The sequence below is a fragment of the Pseudomyrmex gracilis genome, unplaced genomic scaffold (assembly GCF_002006095.1).
Source record: "Pseudomyrmex gracilis isolate BER0280 unplaced genomic scaffold, ASM200609v1 scaffold_168, whole genome shotgun sequence".
In the NCBI taxonomy this organism is placed as follows: domain Eukaryota; kingdom Metazoa; phylum Arthropoda; class Insecta; order Hymenoptera; family Formicidae; genus Pseudomyrmex; species Pseudomyrmex gracilis.
The window spans coordinates 252386-278221 of record NW_018020752.1 but is presented as its reverse complement, the minus strand read 5'-3'; the positions used below and the strand labels follow the sequence as shown (position 1 = coordinate 278221).

The 25836-nt window shown below is 38.7% G+C and overlaps 5 protein-coding genes across 13 annotated transcripts in view; 2 read left to right on the top strand and 3 right to left on the bottom strand.

Moving 5' to 3' along the window:
- The window catches only part of LOC109857696 (CCR4-NOT transcription complex subunit 1), a 10191-nt gene extending 6910 nt beyond the window's left edge, over positions 1-3281 (top strand). Inside the window, exons 14-16 of the mRNA XM_020434269.1 lie at positions 234-363; positions 533-2061; positions 2925-3281. Of these exons, the coding sequence (XP_020289858.1) occupies positions 234-363; positions 533-2061; positions 2925-3000 (1735 nt within the window). The 3' untranslated portion in view covers positions 3001-3281. The remainder of the gene's footprint in view (positions 1-233; positions 364-532; positions 2062-2924) is intronic.
- Positions 3282-3934: 653 nt separating this feature from the next.
- On the bottom strand, positions 3935-8523 carry LOC109857697 (pyruvate dehydrogenase phosphatase regulatory subunit, mitochondrial). 2 transcript variants are annotated; one of them, XM_020434271.1, is made up of 15 exons: positions 8247-8523; positions 8086-8191; positions 7783-7995; positions 7550-7713; positions 7293-7456; positions 7013-7196; positions 6575-6780; positions 6135-6450; positions 5839-5996; positions 5555-5703; positions 5098-5305; positions 4924-5013; positions 4624-4803; positions 4345-4545; positions 3935-4255 (listed from the first exon to the last, which is right to left on the bottom strand). In XM_020434271.1, exons 2-15 carry the CDS (start codon positions 8157-8159, stop codon positions 4046-4048), a joined length of 2517 nt encoding a protein of 838 aa, XP_020289860.1. In that variant the 5' UTR covers positions 8160-8191; positions 8247-8523; the 3' UTR covers positions 3935-4045. The 2 variants fall into 2 exon arrangements, with proteins under 2 accessions (XP_020289860.1, XP_020289859.1); XM_020434270.1 differs by having other exon boundaries at positions 8086-8523.
- Positions 8524-9049: 526 nt separating this feature from the next.
- Positions 9050-16016, bottom strand: LOC109857679 (golgin subfamily B member 1-like). Of its 2 annotated transcripts, XM_020434234.1 has the most exons (11): positions 15893-16016; positions 15600-15688; positions 15394-15461; positions 11164-15305; positions 10769-11055; positions 10482-10657; positions 10245-10399; positions 9986-10072; positions 9835-9897; positions 9430-9561; positions 9050-9302 (listed from the first exon to the last, which is right to left on the bottom strand). In XM_020434234.1, exons 1-11 carry the CDS (start codon positions 15944-15946, stop codon positions 9219-9221), a joined length of 5337 nt encoding a protein of 1778 aa, XP_020289823.1. In that variant the 5' UTR covers positions 15947-16016; the 3' UTR covers positions 9050-9218. The 2 variants fall into 2 exon arrangements, with proteins under 2 accessions (XP_020289823.1, XP_020289824.1); XM_020434235.1 differs by lacking the exons at positions 9835-9897; positions 9986-10072.
- Positions 16017-16324: 308 nt separating this feature from the next.
- LOC109857662 (KAT8 regulatory NSL complex subunit 3) lies at positions 16325-23065 on the top strand. 7 transcript variants are annotated; one of them, XM_020434199.1, is made up of 8 exons: positions 16325-16390; positions 16937-17255; positions 17340-17925; positions 18007-18321; positions 18423-19103; positions 19298-19652; positions 19767-19955; positions 21841-23064. In XM_020434199.1, exons 2-8 carry the CDS (start codon positions 17002-17004, stop codon positions 22914-22916), a joined length of 3456 nt encoding a protein of 1151 aa, XP_020289788.1. In that variant the 5' UTR covers positions 16325-16390; positions 16937-17001; the 3' UTR covers positions 22917-23064. The 7 variants fall into 7 exon arrangements, with proteins under 7 accessions (XP_020289788.1, XP_020289791.1, XP_020289787.1 ...); XM_020434202.1 differs by lacking the exon at positions 16325-16390 and adding an exon at positions 16416-16769 and having other exon boundaries at positions 18010-18321; positions 21841-23065; XM_020434198.1 differs by lacking the exon at positions 16325-16390 and adding an exon at positions 16416-16485.
- Positions 23066-23357: 292 nt separating this feature from the next.
- Positions 23358-25584, bottom strand: LOC109857664 (crossover junction endonuclease EME1). The gene is made up of 3 exons (XM_020434204.1): positions 24231-25584; positions 24041-24094; positions 23358-23753 (listed from the first exon to the last, which is right to left on the bottom strand). The coding sequence occupies exons 1-3, from the start codon at positions 25422-25424 to the stop codon at positions 23643-23645; spliced, it is 1359 nt and encodes a 452-aa protein (XP_020289793.1). The 5' UTR covers positions 25425-25584; the 3' UTR covers positions 23358-23642.
- Positions 25585-25836: the final 252 nt, after the last annotated feature.

Below are 25836 nucleotides of genomic sequence, written 5' to 3'. Positions count from 1 at the left end.
CATCCACAAATATATTATTTGCAAACTTAGGTTTTTTTTTTTTTTTTTTTTTTTTTTTTTTTTTTTTTTTTTTTTTTTTTTTTTTTTTTTTTTTTTTGTAAATGTTATCGTTTCATATAAAAATACATATATATCATATGCAAATAATTTCGACCGGTAAATTTCTGATTTCTGGAAGTTCGATATGGTTACATTGAGAAAAAAACCACGAAATGTTTTGTATTATATTTCAGAATTCTACTCTTCAGATTGACAAATTTAGTAGATTCGCTGCGCGCAAACCACGATACCACTGGCATACTGGTAGACAGAGCTCCAGCGGGACCGACAGCGCACATTCACTCCGGGATCCTGCAGGTGAGAGTAAGTAAATTTGTTCAGATTACACATTGTTATTTATCAACGGCGAGGTATTCCGTAACCAATTAATTATGTTTGTAACGCTAATAAGGTTTGTTATTTAAAAAATGCGGAATAGCTCTACATGTCTTTCTCTATGTGTCGCAAAATGTGTCGTTGTTACTCGTTTTAGGCTCGCGATTTTGACGATCCACCTGGATTAATGGAAAAGACGGAATATCTGTTGCGCGAATGGGTCCAGATGCATCACAATCCGCAGCATGCTCGTGATCCCACTAAAGCATTCGGCGCGTTTGTGCACCAAATGAACATTCACGGAATCTTAAAGACAGACGATCTCATCACAAGATTCTTCAAGTTGAGTACACAAATGTGCGTGGATCTTTGTTATCGTGCGCTCTCGGACACCACGTCAGCTCCGACTATTTTGCGTGCGAAGTGTTTCCACTCCTTGGACGCGTTTGTTCGTCTGGTTTCGCTCTTGGTGAAACATTCGGGCGACGCCACCAACACGCACACCAAGATCAATCTACTTAACAAGGTTCTCGGCATCGTAGCCGGCGTGTTGCTGCAAGATCATGAAATACGCGGCACCGATTTCCAACAATTACCGTACCACAGAATTTTCATTATGCTGTTCTTGGAGTTGTGCGCACCCGAACCTGTGTTGGAAGCCGTGAACTTCCAAGTGTTGACGGCCTTTTGTCACACCCTGCACATACTGCGCCCAGCGAAGGCATCTGGTTTCTGTTACGCCTGGCTAGAACTGGTCTCACACCGTGTCTTCATTGGACGTATGTTGGCCATCACGCCGCAGCAAAAGTGTTGGGGGATGTACGCGCAACTCTTGATCGATCTGTTCAAGTATCTCGCGCCCTATCTACGTAACGCGGAACTCGCCAAACCTGTGACAAGTCTGTACAAAGGAACGCTACGAGTGTTGTTGGTACTGTTACACGACTTCCCTGAATTTCTCTGTGATTATCATTACGGGTTTTGTGACGTGATACCACCCAATTGTATACAAATGAGAAATCTGATTCTCAGCGCGTTTCCGAGAAACATGCGTCTACCCGATCCTTTCACGCCAAATCTCAAGGTTGACTTGTTGCAGGAGATATCACTCGCACCGCGAGTTCTTTCTAATTTCGCGTCCACAATACAACCATTGACCTTCAAGAAAGAACTCGATTCCTATTTGAAGGCCCGTGCGCCCGTCACTTTTCTGTCTGAATTGCGCAGCAACTTGCAAGTGTCGCAGGAAGCTGGCGCGCGTTACAACATTCAGCTGATGAACGCTTTAGTGCTTTATGTCGGAACACAGGCTATAGGATTTATCCGCAACAAAGGCCTTACTCCCAACATGTCCACTATAGCACATTCCGCTCACATGGACATATTCCAGAATCTAGCCGTCGATCTGGACACCGAGGGGCGATACTTGTTCCTTAATGCTATAGCGAATCAATTGCGATACCCAAACAGTCACACGCATTATTTCAGTTGCGCACTTCTCTATCTGTTCGCCGAGGCAAACACGGAGGCGATACAAGAACAGATCACCAGAGTCCTTCTCGAAAGGTTGATCGTTAACAGACCGCATCCGTGGGGTCTTCTCATCACCTTTATCGAATTGATCAAGAATCCTACGTACAAGTTCTGGTCACACGAATTCGTACATTGCGCACCAGAAATCGAAAAGTAAGTTTTAACATTCACAAAAAAATTTAAACGCATGATCTCTCTCGATATCTATTGATATTGCGTGTGTCTTCTTTTTGAGAACACTTCAGTGCTACAAATAATTTTTAAGGTGTTGAATCCTGGGAAAATCGGAACTTTCTCCTATCTTACGATAGCTTCGGTGGTACACAAAAGATCCTGTGTTCAAAAGAAATGACGATTGTTTATTAGCAACTTTCTGCGGCAACGCACGATTTGATTTTGGATTTTAATTGCATTTTTTTTTTTTTTTTTTTTCGGTGGTTTTTTCTTTTTTGTTTCTTTCGAAACAACATTTTTTTGTTGTTTCTCAAACACGGTTGAGAACGGCTCTGTGAATTTCTGCATGCATACTCTACGATCTGGCTCTACATACATGCATTTGTCAACGTTTGTTACAGTTTATTTTATTTTACTTCTCTCAAAAATCAAATAAATTTGTTTTTATTTCGATTACTTTTTATTTTTTATTTTTTAATCAAAATTACAAATTTTTTGTGCAAAAATTGACGGTCAGCACTTGATGGCTTTTGTTTTCAGATTAATTTACACGTCAATTGCTGACGCCAAACCATGGATAGGAGTATATATTAACGCAACAGGGGATATGAAAAACTAAAATACACGAATGAAAATCGTTTTTTAACATTTTTTTATAATTTTTTTTTACTGTATATACAAGTATAGAATATATTTGTTAGTAGAATCAAATATGGCTTTTCAATTCACATCCGTACCTTTTGAAACAAAACAAAAAAGTACAAGAAGATTGTTGTCCAATAAAATAAATTAATAACAATTGCATAAATTATTAATTAGATTCAATATATTTGTTGTTTCAGGTTGTTTGAATCTGTTGCTCGATCTTGTATGGTGCAAAAACAAGTACCTACAACGGAGACGGAGATTCCAGAGTGATAGAGTGTTTTTCAACGTATTGCTATGTGTACAATAAACAGACAAAAAAAAACAAAAAAAAAAAAACAAAAAGACAGAAAGTTAATGAATGAATAGACGTCGCGTGTAAAAAGTCTGCGAAGTAGTAGGAATTAACATACACATGTACTAATAATGGACTTGATCTTTCGTGATAAGTAGATGTGTGTCCTACGATTCTACGTAAGTGTGTTAATCCACATAGTGTAAGTAAGACAATTTATTACGGTAATATTTTAATATAAAACGAAAAGGGACGTATACACATACATATTATATATATATATATTTTTTGTGGTGAATTTGAGAAGAGAGGAAAAAAGAAACAAGTCAAACATCCCGACATGTCTTTCGGACAAATGTATTACACTGTATATTATATTTATAGACATTGTACACATAACAAAAACTTGTTAGTATATACATAATAAATATATCGTGATGGACTTACGAGTAATGATGTGCAAGTAATGATATTTTAAATTGTTATTTTTAACAAGATGTCGACAAACACCGGCAGAACTGGTCGCCGAGTGTCCACCCTCTCCGCGGCCGATGAGACGTTTCTCGCGCAGTTTTTTTTGTGCGTAACATGTATATTATTTTATATATGTTATTTTAAAATGTATATCGCAACAAAAGATTACGCATATATATGATACGCGAGAACAGAGACATTATTGTCCGAGTGTATGACGGAAATTTCAGAACTCATGACGTAATAACCACTATTTAAAAAAAAAAAAAAAAAAAATCTCGCACTATACACGTAATTGTTTTAAGAGCCAAATGGACATGAACAAGCACAACGCGTAGATACGCGATGTAATTTATCTTGTGCGATATCCCATTTTTGCGCTGAAGAATTTATTACCAAGGCTTGTGTAGTGATTTTGTGTGTGCGAAAGATAAATAATACATTTAAAAAGTTTTATTGAATCACTCTCATTCTATATCTACGTAACGTAATATACACTTCGTTTTTTTTGTTTTTTTTTACACATTTGAAATTGAACGAAAGGGAAATTCACAAAGTTTGCTGATCGCGCGTAGCGTGGTAAGCGTCTCTTTCTTTGTCGGGAAATTTGGTCGGCAAGTTCGGACTGTGTAGGTGACACTTCGCGGGATACATGATGCCCGCGACGTCAACTTCGTAATGGCCCGACAACACGTACTCGTTCGTCACTTCTTGCGGCTGACCTTTCGAGTCGAGATTTTGCACAAATCCAAGACACACCTACACACATAAATTTTGACGGTAGTAGGTTTTGTTTTTTGGAGAACACAAGAGCGCACGAAAGAAAGAAGCTAAATTCGCACGTGTACCTGTTTCTTAAATGTGTATCCGTAACCGGTTGTCGTTGTCATTCCGCAATACTTCCCGTTTCGATAGATCGGCTCGCCGCCCCAGCACCAAGTGTCGAACTCGAGATCGTGATCGTTCAGCAGCAACTGCACGTATTTGCGTTTCACGCCCTGTTCGCGCTGCTTCAGAAGCGCGTCTCTGCCAATAAAGTCGACTCCCTTCTGCAAAAAGTAAAAATTTAAACATTTAATGTGAGTTTTTTTTTAATCACCAATTATCTAAATACGGTTAATATTTACATCGAATTTCACTCTCCACGATCTTCCGCATTCCAAAGGGGTGGTAAAAGTGTCCAGATCTTGTCCCCAAAATGCGTAGAACTTTTCAACGCGCAAAGCTCTCGTTGCGTAATAACCCGCGTGTTTCATCCCGTACTTAGCTCCGGCGTCTATCAGTCTCGTGTACACGTGCAACGCGAACTGAAATTTACTGAAGTCAAAAAAACCTCTTCCGACGCAGAAACACTTAAAATACGATTGTTTCAAACATTAAAAAAAAAAAAAAACAAACAATAGCAAGTCAATCAAACCGAATGGTACCTCGTTTGGAATGTACAAGACGTATCCAAGTTCTCCGGTGTGTGTCAAATTCATTGTGCGAATGCCGTTGGCGAGTCCGACGTCCAACTCCTGTTTGAAAAAATAAAATAAAATAAAATAAATGAGAAACAAGAAGGTTGCGTTGAATTCTCACAAATTTTATGTTTTATTCACCTTGAACGTGAAGAACGGGAAATTCTTTGGATTTAGATCTATATCTGTCAATTCGGTCAACAGTTGTCTGGTAGCTGGTCCCATTATACAAATCGCGGTGTAAGCCGACGTGACATCGGACACAGCGACGGAACCGTCCGCTGGCAAATGCCGGTGAATCCAGTTCTTACACCGTGTTTGTTGAATAGTCGGAGCAATCATCATGTAACTGCAGAGAAATTGCACATTTCAAAGAGAGATACATCTTAATACCTCTAATCTTATTGGGGAAAACAAAAATTTCTTAAAATTATACTACAAAATTATCGAATTCGCATCATCATCAGAGAATAAAAACAAACTGTATATAAAGAGGGAGAAAAGGATTTTAAACAACACGTTCTGCTCATGCTACTGACTCAACGGACTAAATTTGTATACTAATGAAAAATTGATCTGATTGTCAGGCAACACTTACTGATTCGGTGCGATTCGCGCTAAACTACAATCGTTCTCGTATCCGCCGCGATGATTCTGCATACCGGTGTGGATAATACTTCCCACAGGTACATCTACGTCGTTTGAGCATAAATACTGCAGTAAATCTACGACTTCTGTGTCGTTTGACTCGAATGTTATAGAAAAATTAATATATTTAATGGTCTTGTCACACAAGTTTATCAACGAAGATATGTATGTACGTATGTATTAAACGTATACACGTATGTATACACGCTCATACGGGTATTTTTAACTGCTTACCCACAAGTCGATCTTCGTGAAAGACGAATAGTCACTCAAACCGATTGCCTCTCTACAAGCGGCATATTCTTGCGCGACTGCGTCGAACCAAGGAGGTTTATCGAAGGTGTTCGTGTAAGCTATTTTATATCTTTGGAAACCGTCGGGAAATTCTAAATCTGTATTTTTGTTTTAAATAAAATTGTAATAAACAATTTAATAAATACACATGTGCAAATAAATAAAACAGAGAGACTGAGGTTGCGCATAAAATCTCGCACAATTACTATGATAGGAGAATCGTGAAAGAGTTTTACCACAATCATCGTCCGGTTGAAACCAGGACGGTCTCTCATAGCCCATGACCTGGCCAAAGACGGCGCCCGCCTCTCTGAGCTTCGGATAAATCGGCGACATTCTCAGATTCCTTCCGGTTTTGAATTCGAGATGCGGATACTGCAGAGCGTAATGCATCCCCGGCACCTCTCGCACGCGATCGCGTAAAAATTTGCGATTGTTGTGCAGACCGAGAAAGCGCGAGACGTCCAATTCGTACATATCCAGCGAAGTCGAGTCGTTAATGATCAGTTCCGCGGTCGCGCGTCCGACCCCGCCCGCAGCGGATATTCCGACCTTCGAAAAAACCATCACTACGTATAAATATTTATAGAATTGCGTGCGAAACACTTGCGGAAGAACGGCGGAGACGACCAAATTCGTCGCGAGTATATAACCGATAGTGTAAATGGATACTAACCGTTTTCATTCCAGCCGCGATGTAATAATTACGTATTTCCGGAGCTTCTCCCACGATCCATCTGCAATCCGGAGAAAAAGCTTCGGGCCCGTTGCAGAGTCTCTCCAGTACCGCGTTTCCCAGACTCGGAATTCTGTGCAACATTTGCTCCAACAATATGTGAAAGTGATCCCAATCTTCCGGCAAAAATCGCTTGTCCGTACTTTCTGAGATCAATGAAATATCAGTGAGAACTTTCCGAACTCCGCGGTAACGATATATTGAGAATTTGCACTCGCTACGATTCGAATAAAAAGTAAATACAGTTAAGTCAACGAGATAATATTAAAAATTACGCAAATAATCGTTTTAATACAAATTACAAAAAAAAACATGCAAATTAAATACAAATCTAGAAAAGTAAAAAAAAAATATATAAAATTGATATTTGCATCTAACCGGGAATTACGCCATCTTCAAACGCTGGTTTTGCGACCGGCTCGAAACCGCCGGCGAGCAATCGTCCGTCGTTCTCGCGAAAATAAACGTATCCGTCCAGATCACGTATAACAGGTGTCATTGGATTTAAATTAGCAATAGGTTGAGTGTGCAGGTAATAATGTTCCACTGGATGAAGAGGTACCTGAAAAAAAGAAAAAAAACGAGAAATAACATATTAGTTAGTTCGGTGAAAAAGTTTAATCTCTCTCGCTTTCGTGCGTTACTGCAGATAACTGACCTTTACGTACGGTTCGCTGAGTTTACCTACATTTCGCGCCCAAAACCCAGCGCAATTTACAAAATGTTGGCACTCGATGGTGCCGCACGTCGTTTCCGCGGCTTTCACTCTGCCGTTTTGAGTAATAACTTTCGTAACAGCGCAGTTTTCAAAAACCGTTACACCTGAATCAGATATAAAATTAATTTAAACGTGCAATTCATTGCACGTAATAAATATTGCCGTAAAAGAGAGAATCGAGATCTTCGATTAAATACCATTTTTCTCCGCCTCTCGAATCAACGTCATGCAAATCTGATAAGGATCACCCACACCATCTCCCGGTATCCACAATCCTCCGACCAGATCGTCAACATGTAACAGCGGACATATCTCTTGAACTTCCTCTGGTGAGACCAAATAACACTCGATATCACGCGACCTGAGATATGATCAAAGTTAAATATATCTACTTGTGATGTTATTTTACACTTAACGTTAAATAATTTACACAGATTGCGCTTTCATTCGTCTGAACGCGGTCATACGATCTCTTGTTCTCGCTAAAGAAAGACTGCCACATTGTTTCCAGCCCGTGGACAGGCCTTTCTTCTCCAACTCCTTGTACAGAGCGATACTGTCCTGCGCAAGTTTCACTTGTGCCAGACTGGGCTTGAAGGCTCCCACTAATCCGGACGTATGCCACGTCGTTCCACCTCCTAGTCTGCCTCGGTTTACATAAAAATGAAACTCTTTCAGTTCAGTAATATTTGTTTTGTTGAAAAAAAAAATCGTATTTTGAAGAAGCACTCACCTGCTACTTTCAACAAGAACAGTCTGAGGTCCCAGTCCCACTAGAGACAAATGATACGCCACGGCACCTCCCATGACTCCTCCACCGCATATAACAACACGTGCTTCTTTAGGAAGAACATTATTGGAATCTTCGGACGCTGCGGATTTCGATATTAATACCTTAGGATTGTTGGAAAACAGGTTCTTCTGTATTCTGTATCTGTTGCACAGCACCTTCGAGCGATTCCACATCTCGAACGAGTTCTATTGACTTCTAACGCGCCTTCGATTACGTATCTCAGGTTTTGACGCAATATTTTCACGTATCAAGGCATGATAAGGTTATGGCACAACACCGCACTTTTATTATAAAAAAGAATAATACTACATACCTAAGTATGTAAATATTTTCAAGTTTTCAAGTAACATTTTGACGGACTGACGGGATGTGCGCAAGCGTCGAGAACTACGTTAGATCGGAGCTGATCTAACAAGCATCTCGGAATTGACCAATCACACACGGTTATAAGACACTTGGTTATCTATCGTTATATCTACGTATCACTCGCACTCAACGACAACACACAACTTATTTAATTTTAATTAATTTATTTATCAACTTATTTTCCAATGCATGTATAAATATGTATAATATTCTCTCCTTCACACACTATATCTTAAATTAATTAATTTACAATTATTACAAGATAGATGCGAGAAATTGGTACACTTGCAATACGAAGATAAAAAAATAGAAATTGTCAGGCAATAAAATTATTGCAAAAAAATCTTCAATAAATTGTACTTGTACATACTGCGGTAAAAGCATGAAAAAAAAAATATATATATATATTAATATATAATATTATATATATATATAATATATATAATAAATACATATAATATATATATACATATAATATTACATCTTTTAACATATATATTACATTAATAAAAAATGTAATATGTAATATCACATTTGTTATTAATGAAATTAGCATTTATTAGTCAATAAATGTGTTGATTTCATGCTTTTACCGTTGTACGCACAAAAATATTCTATGATATTACAAATTTATAAATCTTATAGTTTATATAATATTTTTACATTGATTTTCTTCGGTTTTTTGTTTTGTACAAAATGCTGTATTATTATTCATTCACTGATCTGATTGCACCTTTTGGTTTACGGAAAAGATTACTGAGCCTGCGACCTTTCGGCGTGGTAGATAAATTCTACAAAAATATATATATATATATATATACGTTAAATATATTAAATTAAAATAAAAAATTTTTATCTATATTTCTCACCTTCTCTCTATGTATTTTCTAAATTCAATTTACATTTCCTTCTACTCACTTCATCTTGCCGTTTCAACGTGAACAAGTTCTTCAGTGAATGAGGTGTCGTCGTCGTCGTCATCATCGTCGTTCTTCTGTCCACGTTTCGTTCTCTCAATATACGCGAACTCGGACTTCTCAATTCATTACCCTGCAACAAAATTTTCAGTTGTTTCAATTTCAGCAACTGCACAATGCTATGTCGCAAAAAAAATTTAGACACAATTCCATTCCACAAGCTTGGAACAACTACAAAACAATTATCAGTTTTAATTATATATGTGGACAAAAAATATGGAATTAATTCTTTGACACATCGGAAGGCAAATTACGCACAAAACGGTTATATCTCTAGGTACAAGTGTCTTTGATCCGATTGATCTCACATATAAAAAAGAAGATACATATATCTCATTCTATATACCTGCAAAGACAGTCTTCCCCCGTTCTTGCTCGGTGTTGGAGGACCAGGTCTTTTGTACGATGTCTGCAACGAACCACACAAGACAATCACAAATGGTTTATATAAATAAAGAACCGTTACGCCGAACACGAGATGGAAACTCGATACTGACCTGAGTCCTATCTTTCTTCTTCGGTTTTTGTTCCGGAAGAAGACTTTGGCTGAGGCTGTCGTTGAAGTTCTCTTCCGGAGAACCTGTCTGTATATACACATAGGAACACATATATGAAGCTACACGAAATACAAAAACTAACATTCGAATTGACAAGACTGTACCAGAGAACAAAAAACCAATGACGTCGCGGAACGTGAAACGATGTACAACTGAAAAAAAAAATGCAAGATATAAACGCAACAGAGAAAGAACTTACCTTAATCTCTTCTTCGGTCAACGTTGAGGTGAGAAATTGCATTTCCGCCGGATACGACGATTTTAAATGAGGTTTGCAGAGAGAGTTTCTCATTTGTAACACGGACAAACGACGATCGACGTCTGCGACAGGCAAATTGCCTCTTTTCATATCGGCTAAAAATAAAAACAATATTAAAAAAAAATCTCCAAATTTTGTTAACAGAGTTTCGTATTTTTTGTAAAGTGAAAATTATACCTAGATAAACATTGTCGAAGACCTCTTCCTCATCCTCCGTTTTAAACGCATTGCCCATCGCTTGTATATTTCTGATGCTGTGTCTCCTCTCGAACGTCTCTTCTGTTGTTGTCAGTGTTGTTATTTTTTTTCCCGTTTGCTGCACATTTTCAGATAACATCTCTTGTTTCTCCACTCTGCGAATAGACAAATTTAACATTTTAATTATTATTGGCGAATTACTCGACAAGATTACAGTCTTCCTCTTTGCGCGATTTGCTCTTATCAATGCGTAGATGTGAACGTACTTGCAAGTCTTGCGCGAAATTGTGCTTATCGGCTGATCAGCTTCGATCTCCCTGAACTGGGTTTGTTCCTTCAAACGTTTCAGCACGTCGTTCTTCTGTTGCTCGATCAGAAGTTTTTCTCCCACGCTCCAAAGTTGCGAGTTCAGCTCGCTAATATGTAGCTTGTACCTGTCAAGCTCTTCCCTGTGTTTCTGACACATTATCTCCATCTGCGACTGCAATCTCTCTTGTATAGCCTTATCTTGTTCTTTGTTCAACTTCATCACTTGTTCGTTATAAACTGCTTTCTATAGGAAAAGTAAAGATGTTTCACACACATTAATATCAGAGTATATCATGTTGTCACAAATATACAACGCGTTTAACAACAAATTAACAACAAATATTCTATTTACCATTTTTTGCTTCATATCATCTAATTTCCGCTCGTAAGTCGCGTAAACGTCTTTCAATTGATTTTCCAGGTCTTGCTTCGAGGTTTTCGTCAATTCTACCTTCTCTTCGCGCAAGTGCCGATTCTGTTCCTTCAGATGTTCTATTTCGTCTCTCAGAGATTTTATTTCCGACAAATTAGATTCCGTTGGCGTAGCTACTTCCGTCGTTTTCACTTTTCTCATTTCGGTTCTAAGATCGTCGATGCTCTTTTCCAATTTTACATTTCTCGCGCGCACAGTATCCATCTTATCCCTCAGATCTTTTCTCTCCTTCGTCAATTGATTGATTTGACTTTGCAGCTTCTTCTCTATCTCCGCGTAATTCTTAATTTCGCCGGATTTGAGTCCGTTTTCGTAAGCCGTGGCCAACGTTGAAAACGTTTCCATTTCCTTTTCAGATCTTGTTACGTCGGTTTGCAGCATTCTGCACTTCTCCAGTTCCGCGTCTATCGACATTTTCTCTTGGGAAAAAAATTCATTATCTTCTTCTTCTCTGTTTAATATGTCCAGACACTCTCTTTCGTGTGCGGTACACAAGTAGGTGTCGAGCAACGTTTGCTCCGTCCACATGAACTTTCCCCATAAGATTTGCACCATCGCTTTCATGTTCTCCGAATGATTCGTTTGATATTTGAACAATGTGTTCTCAAGACTCGTCTTCTTCGCGTGCAACTGTTTGATCTCGTCGCAAACCGAACTCTCGATGTGAACGTTTTCGAACCTGGTCAGTACTTCGTTCCATTTTTGATTCAACGACGTTAAGGCGGCGTCCAAATCGTGCTGCGAGACAAACACTCGCTGCAGAGAATCTCTCAAAGACTCTTTGGTTTTTATGAGATTCTTGAGATATTCATTCCGTTTCCGTGCGATCACTTCCATCTCTTGTATCTTATTTTTCAGACTGTACACTTCTTCCTTGTCCTTCGCGCTGTTTTCTATGATTAGGTTTTGCTCCGCCAAGGTTTCATTCAATTCGGCATTTACGCGAGACAAATCCAAGATGACCTTCTGAGATTTGTGCACCTCGTCAAGAGTCATCTTAATGACGCGCAAGACGTTTGCGGCGTTATTGTCTTCGTGCGCGTGCTGCGACGCATCCTGCGAATCCTGACAGAGTAAATCGAAATCCGAACACGCTTTCAAAACGGTGGAACTCAAATTTCTCATCGGATGCTCCAATTGCTCGCACAATTTTGCAATTTCCTCTTGGCTCGCGTCCATAAGCTCGCAGCGCTTGTTGCTCGTCTCGAGTTGCGCGCTCAAATCCTTCAGCATTTCTTGCGTCTCCATCAAAGTTTTGTTCTGATTATTAATCTGATTTTCCAAGTGCGACAACTTGACTTGGTACTCGTTCGCCAATAATTTCGCATCTTCAAGCTCTTTGCTCAGCAGTCTCTTCGAGTTGTCAAATTGTTCCTGAAGTTCTTCTATGTGAAGACACTTTTCTTTAAGAGCCGCCTCTTGAGCAGCCAGAACGGCATCTTGGCTGGATCTCACTTCTTGAAGATTGACGATTACTTCCTTCATCTTGTTCTCCCTGGCACTCGCTTCGTTCGTCAACTTTTCCACTTTCGACTCTAACGTCAATAAAGCATCTTCCTTCATCTTGATTTCTTTATTCTTCGTGTCAATCAGTTCCTCGTGCAAACGCATCAGATGTTGTTTCTCTTCCATTAAAGATGACACATTCATAAACAGCTCATTTATATTCTCCTTCTTCGACTCCATCTGTGTCGCAACATCATCAATTTCTTCTTGCAACAAATTGATCCTGTCGGTGGCAATTTTCAACTCGAGTGACAAGTTGCGATTCTCCGATTTGAGATTCTCCAAATTACCATCTAGTTCAGTTTTCGTTATTGCTAACGCTTCATTCGTTTCCCTCAAGTTTTCCACGACTTGTTTGGTTTCGTTTAATTCGTCACTGAGAGCTCTCTCCTTTTCTTCGAAGGTACCTATCACTTTGTTATTTTCTAACAAAGTTTCGTATAACGTAACGACTAATGCTTGACCGTTTAATAATTCTTCTTTGTTGCGATTGAAATTATATTCCATATCTTCATTCTTCCGTCGTACTTCGTCGAAATTTTCACACAATGTTCGATAACTTTGCCGCAGGTTTTCGAATGTCAGTTTGCTAGCGTTGCGATAATCGATGACGCTTCGATGAGTTTTTTCCCTCATCGTTTTGAAATCTTTCTTTAGATCTTCGATACGCGTCTTAAAAGATTTAAGCAATTCCTGCGCGCGTATTAAATCCTTCTTCAATTTGCACACATCCTGTTCCAGAACACATTTCTCGTCTCGAACCTGTTCCAAAGCTTTAATTTCTTCAGAATAATTGTGAATAATTTCCTTCTGTTCGCAGAGCAGTAAATCCATTTGCCTCTTGTCCTCCTCCAGGGCGGACAATTTTGTGAGATTTTGCTGGTTGTGTTTTTCCAACGACGTAATAGCTGACTGTTGCTCGCTCACAGTTGTATTTGTTTTATCTAACGTAATCTTCATTTTTTCAAAGTCGCGTTTGAACAAGCCGCACACCGTATCGTAAGTATATAACATTTTTTCGACGTAAGTTGCAAGATCGTTGGGCGTCAAGTTATCCAAATTGTTGCTATCAATCTGATGTTGCGCGGGGATATTGTTGTGATGTAAAATATCTTTCAAAGTACGTTTGCAATTTTCAATGGAACATCTGTACAAATCTCTATCAATGCCAAGGTGATAAATATGTGCGAGATGTCCCGTTATCTCTGACCTTGTTTGGTCTAGAGCGGTGCTTAAATTTGCAGAATTCGTTTTCTCATTCGCTAGCAATTCGTTTAAATTCTTCACGTTCACTTTCAGGATATCCAATTCCGACTTCAATGCGACATTCGACTGTTCCGCATCTGACAATTTCTCTTCCTTGTGCAAAAGTGAACTTTTCAAATTTTCCGTCTCCGCAACAAGAGACTCTTTTTCCTCCCGTAACTTGGCGATATCTGCACTCGACGTCTTCAATTCTTTTCGCGCGGCGTCCAATTCCGTCTGCACTTGAGTGAACGTTTTCAGTTTGTTCTGCAAATCTCTATTCAATTCCAAAGCGGTTCTGTGATCTTTTGTGAGTAAATTCAATTTTTCCTTCAACGAATCAACTTGAGCGTGTAACACGGCGGACTCTTCTTTGGCTTCTTGAAGTTGAATTTCGATAACGGTGCTGAGAGCCTCGCTGGTGTTCATAGACATTGTGGTGGAAAGTGATACGTCGTCACCTTCGAAACTTTGCTCAACTGGATTTTTGGTCAGTTCTTTTATATGAGCGCGTAATTCTTCATTGTGAAATCTAAGCGCAACCAATTCCCTGTCCTTGAATTCAATTTTGTCCGACAAAGATTCCAAGGATCTTTCGCAGTTGGCAAAACTCTCCTTGTAATGTACGGACGTCTTTTGCGCGGAAGACAGCTGTTTTATCAAAGTATCTTTCTCGGTTTCCAACTTATCAATTTCATTCTGTTGTTTGCTCAACTGACCTTCCAGATCCTCAATATATTTACTGTAATACTGCAGATTGTTCTCTAACGTATCTTTCTTCGCGCCCGAAAGCTGAGGAGTGTTCGGTCTCATCCATTCCTCTCGCAAGATTTTCAATTGCTCCGTCTTTTCCTCAAGTTTCTTCTGCAAGTTCTTTATTTTATCCTGCTGTTTCATTATGTCGTTCTGTAACTCCGCGTTGGTAAATCGTTCCAGTGCCAGGTTACATTTCACGTCTCTGAGTTCCCGAAGTCGTTCGGTCAGAAGTTTTTTACTCGGCCCGGTAGAACGGGGGGGCAGAGAAAAATTCTCAAGAGGAGATTTCTTACGTACACTCAGCGACAGATTTTCCACCTCGATGATAACTTCTCTCATGGTTTCTTTAGTGACGTCCTTTCCGAGAGGCAGTACATTTTCAAGAAAAGCTTTAACTCTGAGTTGCGTCTCGTCCACCAGCTTGTCACACATGTTATACTGCAGGGAATGATGTATCGCAGTTTGTTTTCGACACAAATGCATAAGTAACACAGACGCGACATATATGTGTTCCGTGCTGTCATTCTTATTAACTTTGAAACTGGGATATTGATCTGCAAATCAGTAAATTATAAAAATCATTAAAAAAGACAAGATAAAGACAATACAAAAGAAACATAAAAATAATATAAAATTTTTCACCTTCTAAAAATGCTATAATGATATTCTTTTGATCATTGTCCGCTTCTTCATTGTGTTTTTCCCATTTTCTAATAACACAAGATAAAAACACAGAATATACAAATAAAACAGGACCGTTATAAAATTATACCATGTATAAAATTATAGTTTTTCAAGAGATATAATTTCTCTCTGTGTACGTATTTACTACAAGCACGTGCACTTACATCAAATCCAAAAACCTGACGTAAAATATTTCATTCTGGAGCTCAGTTGTACTTGTTACCGGTTGTTCCAGCACTTTCAAACAGTTAATCTACAAAACGATCATATAGTTTATTTCTTGTTGAAAAATCATTTTACCTCGTACATAAATTTTTTCCATTCTTTTCGACAAATTAACAGAACCGGGGTGATTATATACGACGATGCACAACACAAAGTGTTGTCGTTGGTATACTCGTGGATTTTTCAGAGAAGACAATTTTACAACGTACACACACGTAAAACAATTACTCACCCATTCAACGATACTTTTTTCCCAAAGTTTCATTTTTTTTAATCGCGCGTTCATACACAATTATTAAGAATACATACAACTAAAATCTCTCTCCCTTACAAACGTGTTCATAACGTAACAGAAAGCGTTCGTTTGATTTTAAACGACGAGTAAGTCGCAGTCCCGACAACCGAGCCACGTCTGCCAATCTCTTGTGATAGGGACATTGCGAGCGCTGTTGTTTGTCGCAAGAAAACAAATTAAACATTAAATTAAAATTAAATTGAATTAATCGAGAGAATTAAAATAAATTATATGTAAATAAAAAATATATTACACAATTAACATAACGCAAAATTTGAATTTTTGTGAAAATCTGCTTTACCTCCGTGGTAAAGTAAGTTCGCACGTCGGTGAGACGCTAAACTCTAATTGCGGCGTTATACCTGGTGGCGTTAACGTCGCGTTAAACATTCTCGGATGCAATCCATTGAAACAAAAATAAGTTTATGCAAAACAGTAAGTATATGTGATGTGTGTGTGTGTGTGTGTGTGTAGTGTGTGTGCGTCAATGTCAATAAGCAACCGAACGTAAATAACTCATCAACGTGCGAGTGCGTATTATTGTTCTATCTATTGCGTGAGAATGTAATGTACGGAGGGTATATATCGCGTTTCCTCTTGTGACACCTTCTGCCATGTATTCACGCGTGACAAACGTGCACGGGCTGAGAAACACTGAACGTTTGCGTAACTTTGCGTATGTAGAATATCTTTTCGAGAAGATAATAAATAATTGCAACGTTGAGAAATGCAACAAACGTTATCGCAAAAGCAAACTTCTGTTGTCTACAACGAACGTATGTATGTTTGTATAACAGAGGAGACACGTGTAAAGGTTAGTTTTTTTTTTTTTTTTTTTTTCAGAACTTTTCAGGAGAGATTTCCTTGATTAACTGTTTTAAATTATATAATTTTATGTGTGTGTGTGCGAATGAAACGATAATGTGCAGAATGATGTTGTTTGTAAATGCCGATGATGTATTTGCGTCATGTTTGTTCCAGGGAAAAAACTAAACTTGAATTTGTCCTAATTGATAAAGTGAGAATCCCGAAGATTGAATTGCACAATGCTAAATACATTCACAACTATGGCACAATCTACTTCTGCAAGCAGTTCTGGACTGCCGAGTCCAACTGAAGCATTGGATGACAATTCGAATAAATTGACCACATATCTGCGTCAACTTGCTGGAAATTATGAGATGGATGTTGATATAATAGTCAAAGATCATTGCTACGCCAAACCCTGGAACTGGAAACCAGAGAACAATTACGCAAAGCCTGTAAAGAAGTTGTTTTTCTCAAAGAATACTACAATAAGGTGAGGTTTATTAAAGATATTTAATTTAACTTAAAAGTAATAAAAATAAGTGTGTTTCTTTTTGATATACGTTATATGTCTCAGCAGTAAACATAGAAAAGACGAAGAAATCAATGTGGTGGACATTGACGATAAGCCACTGACACTGCCATTTGACTTAACGAAAGCTCAGAATTCAATGGACGAATTCCAACGTTTAGTGAGTAACGTACGCCTAGAAGAAGACGAAGATTGGGAGGAAAAAATAGACAAAACTTTGTGGTCTTCGGTTCAGAATCGAATATTCAGCAAAGTGACTCGAATATTGAATACGGAGAGGCTCGCGAGACTATCCAAGACGAAGACCACATCCGAGCCAATTTTTCGAAGAATGTCTATAGATATTGCGGCAAGACAATTTCGAGAAACATTAGCGTCAATTGTATGGGACTGGAGATTGGCTCAATGGCTGCATAATTTGTTGTTTGAACATCTCTCACAGGAATACTTGATTATTTATCTCGACATTCTGCAATCTTTGAGACAAAAGATTCCTCAATTGATCGATAAGATGATCGCGGTGCAACCGAACATTATAACCAAAGCCGGTTCGATAACGTGGGAAACACTCGGATCATACTTGAAACGATCGTGGGACCCAGTTGCATCAAGTTTGAACGGAATTAAACTCGTAAATATAATAATTTGATCATTGCATCGTTGTGTGTTATTATGTAGTGCTGTGAATGAGAACTAATGTAAACGGTTACAGAAGGAATTACCTGGAAATCCGATCTTAATAGTAGTACCTTTCGGTATAACGTCGACCGGTATAACGTCGTCCATTTCGATGCGTCAACAGAAGTGGATCGCGCAGCTGCGAATGCTGGGCACGGTGTTCGCCTTTCATAATTACAATCACAATCACAATCATATAGGATTGGCGGCCAACAGAATGACCATGATGGTGTGCATAGATCAATTGGTTCAGGCCACGAGGGCGAAGTTACAAAGCATCAGAAGCGAATATCCCGGCAGACCGATCGTACTCGTAGGTTTTAACACTGGTGCAGCTCTTGCTTGTCAGGTAATTCTAAGACAATTTTATTCTCTTTTTGTTTTTTTTGTTTTTTTTTTCAATAGCCACATTGTTTTTCCTAATATTGTCAAATCTCTTCCGCAATGTAGATAGCACAAATGGAACACGTAAATGCCGTAATCTGCATCGGATTTCCTTTCACGACGGTTGAGGGAAAACGAGGCACACCGGACGACATGTTAATGGACCTTCGTTGTCCTGTGATGTTCATTATCGGTCAAAACGCCACCCTCGTCAGACCGGACGATCTGGAAGATCTTCGAGAGAAGATGATGGTCGAGACGAGTCTAGTGATTGTCGGCACGGCTGACGATTATCTCAGAATATCCACGTCTAAGAAGATGCTTGAGGGCATTACGCAGAGCATGGTAGACCGATATATATTGGATGAGATTGGCGACTTTATCGGTAGCATCTTGTTGCAACCGAATCCGCTACCACTGCGACCAACGATATCGACCAACTGTGACAACAAGAACAAGAAGGAGTCTCTCAGACGTAGAAATTCAACGAGCAGTTCCGTGGAGAGTGAGCCTAATTCGCCGATCGTAAAGAAATCCCGACCGAACTCGCCGATATCCTCCGCCATGCTGTCGGTCGGAATGAACGCGACGACGAGCTTGACTCCCAAAGTCAACACGCAAATTACCCCGGTTCAAGGGAGCGTACAACACGCAAATCATACTTCCGCGGTGAGACGGAAACGACCCGCGAACAATCAGAAAAATCAATTACCTGAACATTTAAAGACCGCTAGAGTAACTGGGCAGGTAAAATTGTACCGCATATAAATTTTATATTTGACGACACATGTGATGACTTATGTGCAATTAAAATAGAAATTATATAACTTACTATTTACTCTACTATAATTTAAAACTGCGACCAAATATTTTATACTTTAATTATATCATATCGTTACTACAATATGTAATAATTTATTCGCAATGATTGATCGTTGCAGACAAATATTGCCGCAGAAAACGGTTTGACGCTTAATATCGGTTCATTAGCGAGTTTAGCGCCTATAGGACCGATACGTTTAGCACCGAGTACGGCGAGTCAATCTGCGACCACCATGTCAAAAGCGTCTAATGTATCCAGATCGTCGGCCACATCCGCCAAAGTGCCGAAGATCATTTCGAATGTGCCGCTACAGGGCACGAAGATCAAAACGTTAATACCTGCTAACAAGTCTTACTCGAATGTGGTGTCGAGTAATTTCAGACATGTGAACGCATCCGACAAGAACGCAGATACGAAATTGGTGAACGTTATCACTGCGGGTAGTCAGATCAGAATCAATACGAATTCTGGAGGTGAGATGTTGTTTATCACTTGTAGTTCCCGTTGTTTCGAATTCTATCGTGAAATAATGTTCGGCTTAGAATTACTTACACGTTCTTTTTTTTTTTTTCTCATTTCAAATTTAGCGGGAAGCGGTAAACCCGTTGCAACAACAAGCGCCACGTTGTCGAATCTTCTACAAAGCGGAAAAAATCCTGCTCCGTTAACGAGTACCACCTCCTCCGCTCGTGTGTCGTCGGCTTCCAGCATTTTGTTAACGACCACCAGCTCGCCGACGAATAACGTAACGCCATCCACGTCGACAGTCTCAAAAGGTAGATCATTATCCAATCAACTAGTAAATAATTCATCCGAAACGTAGTTGAAGCTAAATGATGTGATCGATCGAGCAGTTTTTGAATGTTACAATATCTGTATTTTTATTTTTATTTTTTTTTGGAGGGGGGAGAGGGTTTACGAGAGGATAAATGTACTTAGAATAATTTTTTTTAATATCTAGCAAAGTGATTTATACGCATTCGATAGAATCAGATCGAGTTCAATGTGTGTTTGATATCTCTTTGTGGTAACTTAAAAAACACGAATTTTGAACATATATTTTATTTACAATAGTTAGTTCAATCACAATTTGAGCTACTTTTAATATAGGTAAGCAGATTTTTAGTACTTATATCGTTGTACATAGAATGAATATAGTTGTTGCGTGTACACGCAGTTAGACGTTTATTATTATTTTTTTTTTTCATAATTTTTTTCTTTTTTTTGATCTTTTTTGTAGCAAAAGGTTACTATACATATCTTAGACTCGTAAATTTTTATAGGAAACTTTTTTTTACGCTCGTATGTAAAATGTATATAGAAAATTGCATATATCTCAAAAACACGTGTGTAATTATATTGATATTTCTGTAATTATAAATTTTCCTATTAAAAAATGGGAGAATGTTAAGTGTTTCGTAGCTGTGTTAATTACGATATATTAAAAAAAAAAAAAAAACGACTTTGATATTGCGTAATAAAAATTTTTCAACTCTTATGATATGGATTATTGATTTTGTAAGTATCTACTCACATACGAGAGTCACGCATTTTGTTTTGTGTGACTTCTTGACTATGAATAACCAAAATATTTCCTCTTCCAAAACACATGCATACGCGTCCACACGCACACACACACACACACATACACATATACTCTGCTTAATTTAATTGCTGCATTTATTTTATCTCATAAATTTCTTCCCTGTTATTACAGATACTGTATGGTTTTCTTTTATATTTTGTAGCCAAGAGAATAATAATTAGTATCACAAAGTTTATTGCATGACATCGCTCATGTCTCTCTCTTGACATAGTTTAAAAACATATACAACAAAATTACTAACTTAACTTTTTAGTAATGTGAATATACACAGTGAATTTATATATATTACTTCATTAAACATGTGGTATTGTCTTCGTGTCCTACGTAAATTGTATATATAAAAATACGTGAATATAAGCCACATAGGCATTTTTAAAACCTATCTACACACACACACACACACACAAAATTTATTGTAAATATGATGCCAGGCTTTTATTTTGTATCCAATAAATATTTTTTTGCGATACATGTAATTCGAATTTGTTTAATTCCCAACCTTAATCCTATTTACTGGGTAAGATATATAACTAATCATACTGAATAATACGAACATGAACTATCGGCTGTGGGGCGTTTAACCAATACCTTTCTTAGGTGGGTTATATGGTGGGCAAGCAGTTATCAGAGTAATAGTAGATATCTTTTTTTTTTGCACCAAGATAACTTGCTACATCTGTAATACTTCTTGTCTCTTGGTAGAATAAGACAGATTCTATGTATATTTCTGTATAATTTCTGTCTTTCTCAATATTAATATTAAGAAAGCTTTAATATTTATAGCTTAATATTAATATTAAGAGTATTAAAAAAAAAAAACCACTAGTTTTATTATTGTATCTCATCCAAAGTTACAATCTGATATTATGGAAGTAAATGCTAAAATCTCTCTCCTCAAAAATCGTCTCACAAAAATGTGTATACAACAAATTATTATGTCGGTGCAACGTTGGAAATATTTAAAAAATATTGTTGTGCATGTTAATACGTTATTTATATAATCGCATTACCCTCTTCTCTAGATCTGAGACAAATTATACGTGTATATTTTGTAGCGACAGAGGAGATGGGAATGAGCTGTGACTCGCAAGTATTGGATATACCCAAGTCGGCCTATGTACCACGACAAGAAACCGCACCCAGTAACACGGATAATAACACGTCGTGCAGTAACATAGTCATTGTCGAGAATTCCCTTCACAACAGGAGCGCGCCCTCGGTAATAGTTCCGTTGAATAATCAAAGTTCCGGCGGCGTACTACCGATATCCAACAAGCTGAAGGTTTCCCACAAGTCGGTGAAAACTATGCCGAAGATCACAGTGAACGCCACCAACTTACAGAGGCTTCAGAAAGCGAAGCCTCAAAATATTCAGAAAACTATAGCGAACGATCTTGACGATGATCTGGGAAACATACTGGACATACCGATAATATTTGCCAAAGACGATGACAATTTGAATAACATCGACAAGATACCGGTCGTGACGCAAACCGCGCTGATCAAGGATCCCCAGGAGAGACCCAAGTTGAACAGCACCACCAAGGTTGTTCTGATAAGTAACAAACAGGACAACAAGCTGCAACAGACCCCGAGCAAGATCGGAGCGACTTCCACACCGGCCGTTATATGTCCCAATATGACTGTGCAGAATCTAAATCAACTGATATTGCAGACTCAGTCGCAGAACAACAGCATCCCGGCGAAGAGCAGAATTGGAATGCCGTTGGAAAATCGACTGATGCAACCGGTGAAGTACACGAAAATTATTTTGGCAAAGAGAAGCACGCAGATCGCTCAGCAGAACGAGCAAGTGATACTGACGAAGAACACGGAAGACGCGAGTGCGCCGAAAATCCTGACCTTCAAGGACGATTACAGATGCGTGCAAACGCAATCTTCCAAAACGTCGAGTAGTTACGACGATTCTCTCGCGGACGACGTACTCGAGATTGAAGACGCTATTAAGACGAATATTATCGAGCGCAAATACACGCCCGCGCCCACAATCGAAGAAACATCACCTTCAGCTGTTGGCGACAATGATTGCGATGTCTTGAACAAGGTGGACGAGAAGAAACACGCAAGTTTAGAAGAGTCTGCTTTTGACAGTGCGAGTAAAGTAAAATAAAAGAAAATACACATGTATAGTATTTCAGAGTAATACTAAAGATACATAGCAAAATGAATTAAACAGATTAATATTAATATATTAAAAAAAAAAAAGATTATACATATAATATATATATATACTATATATTATATACATAATTGAAGTATCTCTACAATACAATTGTTACAAAACAATTTATTTAATATATTACATATTTTTTACATGTATTATGATTGTGTGTGTGTTAATACTCACGTAATCATAATATATAATTGATAATAACATTTTCTACTGGTCTCTAAGCTTTAATATAGTGATAGTATTTTGTTGTTATAATTGTTGTATTTAGTGCATTGTGAATTTTAAGTACGCGTCTTGCATAAACAGGCAAGAGAGAGATATAGAGAGAGAGAGAAAGAGGGGGGAAGAGGGATACATGTGTATGTTCACCTCCTAGTGTGAAAAATAGAATAATCATTTATTAGTTATATACTGAACACAGTTTAATATCATTTCAATAATCTTCCGTATGTACAAAAATTTCCGCTGCTTAAATGTGTAACTTGAAAATGATGAGCAGACGTAAAAAAAAATAATGTTGATACACCAAGAAACAACAATGTGTTCCGTAAATATGTTACAATTATATCGTACAATGCATTTTTTTAAATATTTACAGTATGAAAATTATAAATAAAATTACAGATTAATCTCGTAAACACACTTGTCTTGACTGTTTGTCTTTTATTCGAGTGGATTATCTCCGTTTTCCGACGTAAACATTATGTATATCTTTTTGCTTAATTCAGGACCGACTTTGCGCACAGCTGTGAGAGGTCCTGCCGCTCTCCTAATCTGTCAAGCATATATATATATAAATCGATAATTTGTTAAAACTCTAAGTGCTGCACAAGTTAGTTATTACTTCCGGTATAAGAATACGCTATAGTTTACACACAAAAGTATTTTAATTTCAAAGTAATTTATAGTTATCTAATAATTGATATATATTTATATGGCATTAAATAAACAATAAATAATATTGAAAATTAATTTGTAAATGTCTACTTCCAGTGATTTATTCGTAAAAAAAAAAAACTGCGATAAAAGGTTCAAATCGAGAGAGAAAGAGAGAGACTTACCGGTATATCTTTTAACAAATTCATTCCTTCTTCGGGTGTGCAATTTTCATAAGCCTGAGAAAAATTTCAATTCAAATTATTCCAACTTCCCGCTTCCCGAGCAAGCAGAGCTAGAGATGCTCTCCGAACGCTAATAAACGTGAGAACGAGAAAAACCGTATCTCGCGCGGCACTTAAAAAATTGCGATACCTTGAAAAGTCGCGCCGGGCTTGGATAAACGGCGCATATCGCTTCTGCGATTTCCAAACCGCACAAATTGAACTGGCACAACTGTTGCTGCCACAGTCTCTTCAATCCGTTCCCGTTCCTGTCCACGCGCACCGTGTTTCTGTTATCACCCGTGGCGTACCAGTCAAATTTGTTCTCTTGACTCTCCTTTCTCGATTTGTACGGTATCTCCGAAATTGACTTCGTGTACTGATAAACCATTAGCGCCAGATCTTGCGCGTTCTCGATCGATCTGCTGTTGCAACGCAAATTCAATTGAATCTCGGTCAGACACAACTCGAGCTGTTGTCTGGATATAACTGGCAACGTCTTAAAACGACCGTCGTTGTTGTTACATCGCGATCCTTTCCCGCCGGGATTTCGCGCCGACTTCCGTTTCTTTCGATACGCGAAATAATCCTCCGTGCCGAAGATAACCAGAGTCACGGTGTGATCCGGTATCAGATCGCAAGTGCTTCGCACAACCGCGCAAAACGTGTCGTCCGCCACGTGACTCACCGTTTGACAGCTGTCCCAGATCACGATCGCGTGCTTCTCCGGTTGCGAGCTCTTTCTCACGCGCACCTGGTTATCATCACCGACGTAATTCTCCTCGATGTTTCTCCGCCACGTAATACTGTTCGGAATCAATTGGGCGATCACGTTAAACTTAACATCAGCATTTAGCAACGTGCTCTTAATGTCTTTGTGAAAAACAAACGCGTCTATACCTGAGTCGAGCTCAACCTCCATGAACTTCATGCACTCGCCAGGTTTCACGTCTCTCGATTTCTTTTTCTCAATCGCCCTCAACGCTTTTTCTCTATCTTTCTCTTGCCGCCGCCTCGATCGTTCATCCATCATCGCCGTCCCGTTCTTCTTCTTGAGCGTCGCCTTCCGTCGCGAACTCTTTCCGACTCGATCGTCGTCATCCTCCGAGTCGTTGAGGCCAGACGGGACGTCGTCGTTTACGTTCGCACCGACAAAATTCGCCTCGCTCCGCGAGATCTCGCGGACGGTTTCGCGACAGAACGGTACTTCCGGGAAGTCGAAGTCGCTCGTCGCACCCTCGTTTGCTTCTTCTTCTTCTTCTTCAGATTTTTTGTCTTCCTCGTTGTCGTCGGACGAGCTTCCAACTTCGTCGGAATCACTCAGCACGACAATTGCGTTCGACATTATTTACTCTCTCGGAATTTTCGAAATTCCGGAACGAATCTCCGCGTTGTGAAATTCCGCGCGTACAAACAGCTAGAAATTTCGAATAATCACCACTTAACCTCGCCGTTAACAGCGCGCGATCGACCCCCGACCCAGCCATGGATTCAGCCCGCCAATTCAAGTGTGAATCGAAGTGTGTTTCGATTCTCGAATCGAACGCGCGCGCGCTCAAATTTAAATAATCGAAATGCGCTGGATACGTTCCAAAAAATCTTACCTCGATAACCGAAAACTATAGTACACGTGACGTAAAATATAGCATTTTATTAACCAAGGGTAGGATTTTGGAACGTACCCCTGGTGGAAGCAGTTTGATTCTCGTGGGTACGTTCCAAAATCTTACCTCGGTAACCGAAAACTATAGTACACG

Bases quoted from the DNA above. Each gene is read 5' to 3' on its own strand.
- LOC109857697 (XM_020434270.1), bottom strand. From the start codon at position 8,318: ATGTGGAATCGCTCGAAGGTGCTGTGCAACAGATACAGAATACAGAAG. The intron at 5,997-6,134 runs GTAAAACTCTTT...ACAAAAATACAG, and splicing joins TCAACCGGACGATGATTGTG to ATTTAGAATTTCCCGACGGT. The intron at 5,704-5,838 runs GTAAGCAGTTAA...ATAACATTCGAG, and splicing joins TCACGAAGATCGACTTGTGG to TCAAACGACACAGAAGTCGT.
- LOC109857679 (XM_020434234.1), bottom strand. From the start codon at position 15,946: ATGAACGCGCGATTAAAAAAAATGAAACTTTGGGAAAAAAGTATCGTT. The intron at 9,898-9,985 runs GTCAGTATCGAG...GGTTCGTTGCAG, and splicing joins AGAAGAAAGATAGGACTCAG to ACATCGTACAAAAGACCTGG. The intron at 9,562-9,834 runs GTATATAGAATG...ATTTTGTTGCAG, and splicing joins GGGGAAGACTGTCTTTGCAG to GGTAATGAATTGAGAAGTCC.
- LOC109857662 (XM_020434199.1), top strand. From the start codon at position 17,002: ATGCTAAATACATTCACAACTATGGCACAATCTACTTCTGCAAGCAGT. The intron at 17,926-18,006 runs GTAAATATAATA...AAACGGTTACAG, and splicing joins GTTTGAACGGAATTAAACTC to AAGGAATTACCTGGAAATCC. The intron at 18,322-18,422 runs GTAATTCTAAGA...TCCGCAATGTAG, and splicing joins GTGCAGCTCTTGCTTGTCAG to ATAGCACAAATGGAACACGT.
- LOC109857664 (XM_020434204.1), bottom strand. From the start codon at position 25,424: ATGTCGAACGCAATTGTCGTGCTGAGTGATTCCGACGAAGTTGGAAGC. The intron at 24,095-24,230 runs GTATCGCAATTT...AATTTTTCTCAG, and splicing joins GCCCGGCGCGACTTTTCAAG to GCTTATGAAAATTGCACACC. The intron at 23,754-24,040 runs GTAAGTCTCTCT...TATGCTTGACAG, and splicing joins ATTTGTTAAAAGATATACCG to ATTAGGAGAGCGGCAGGACC.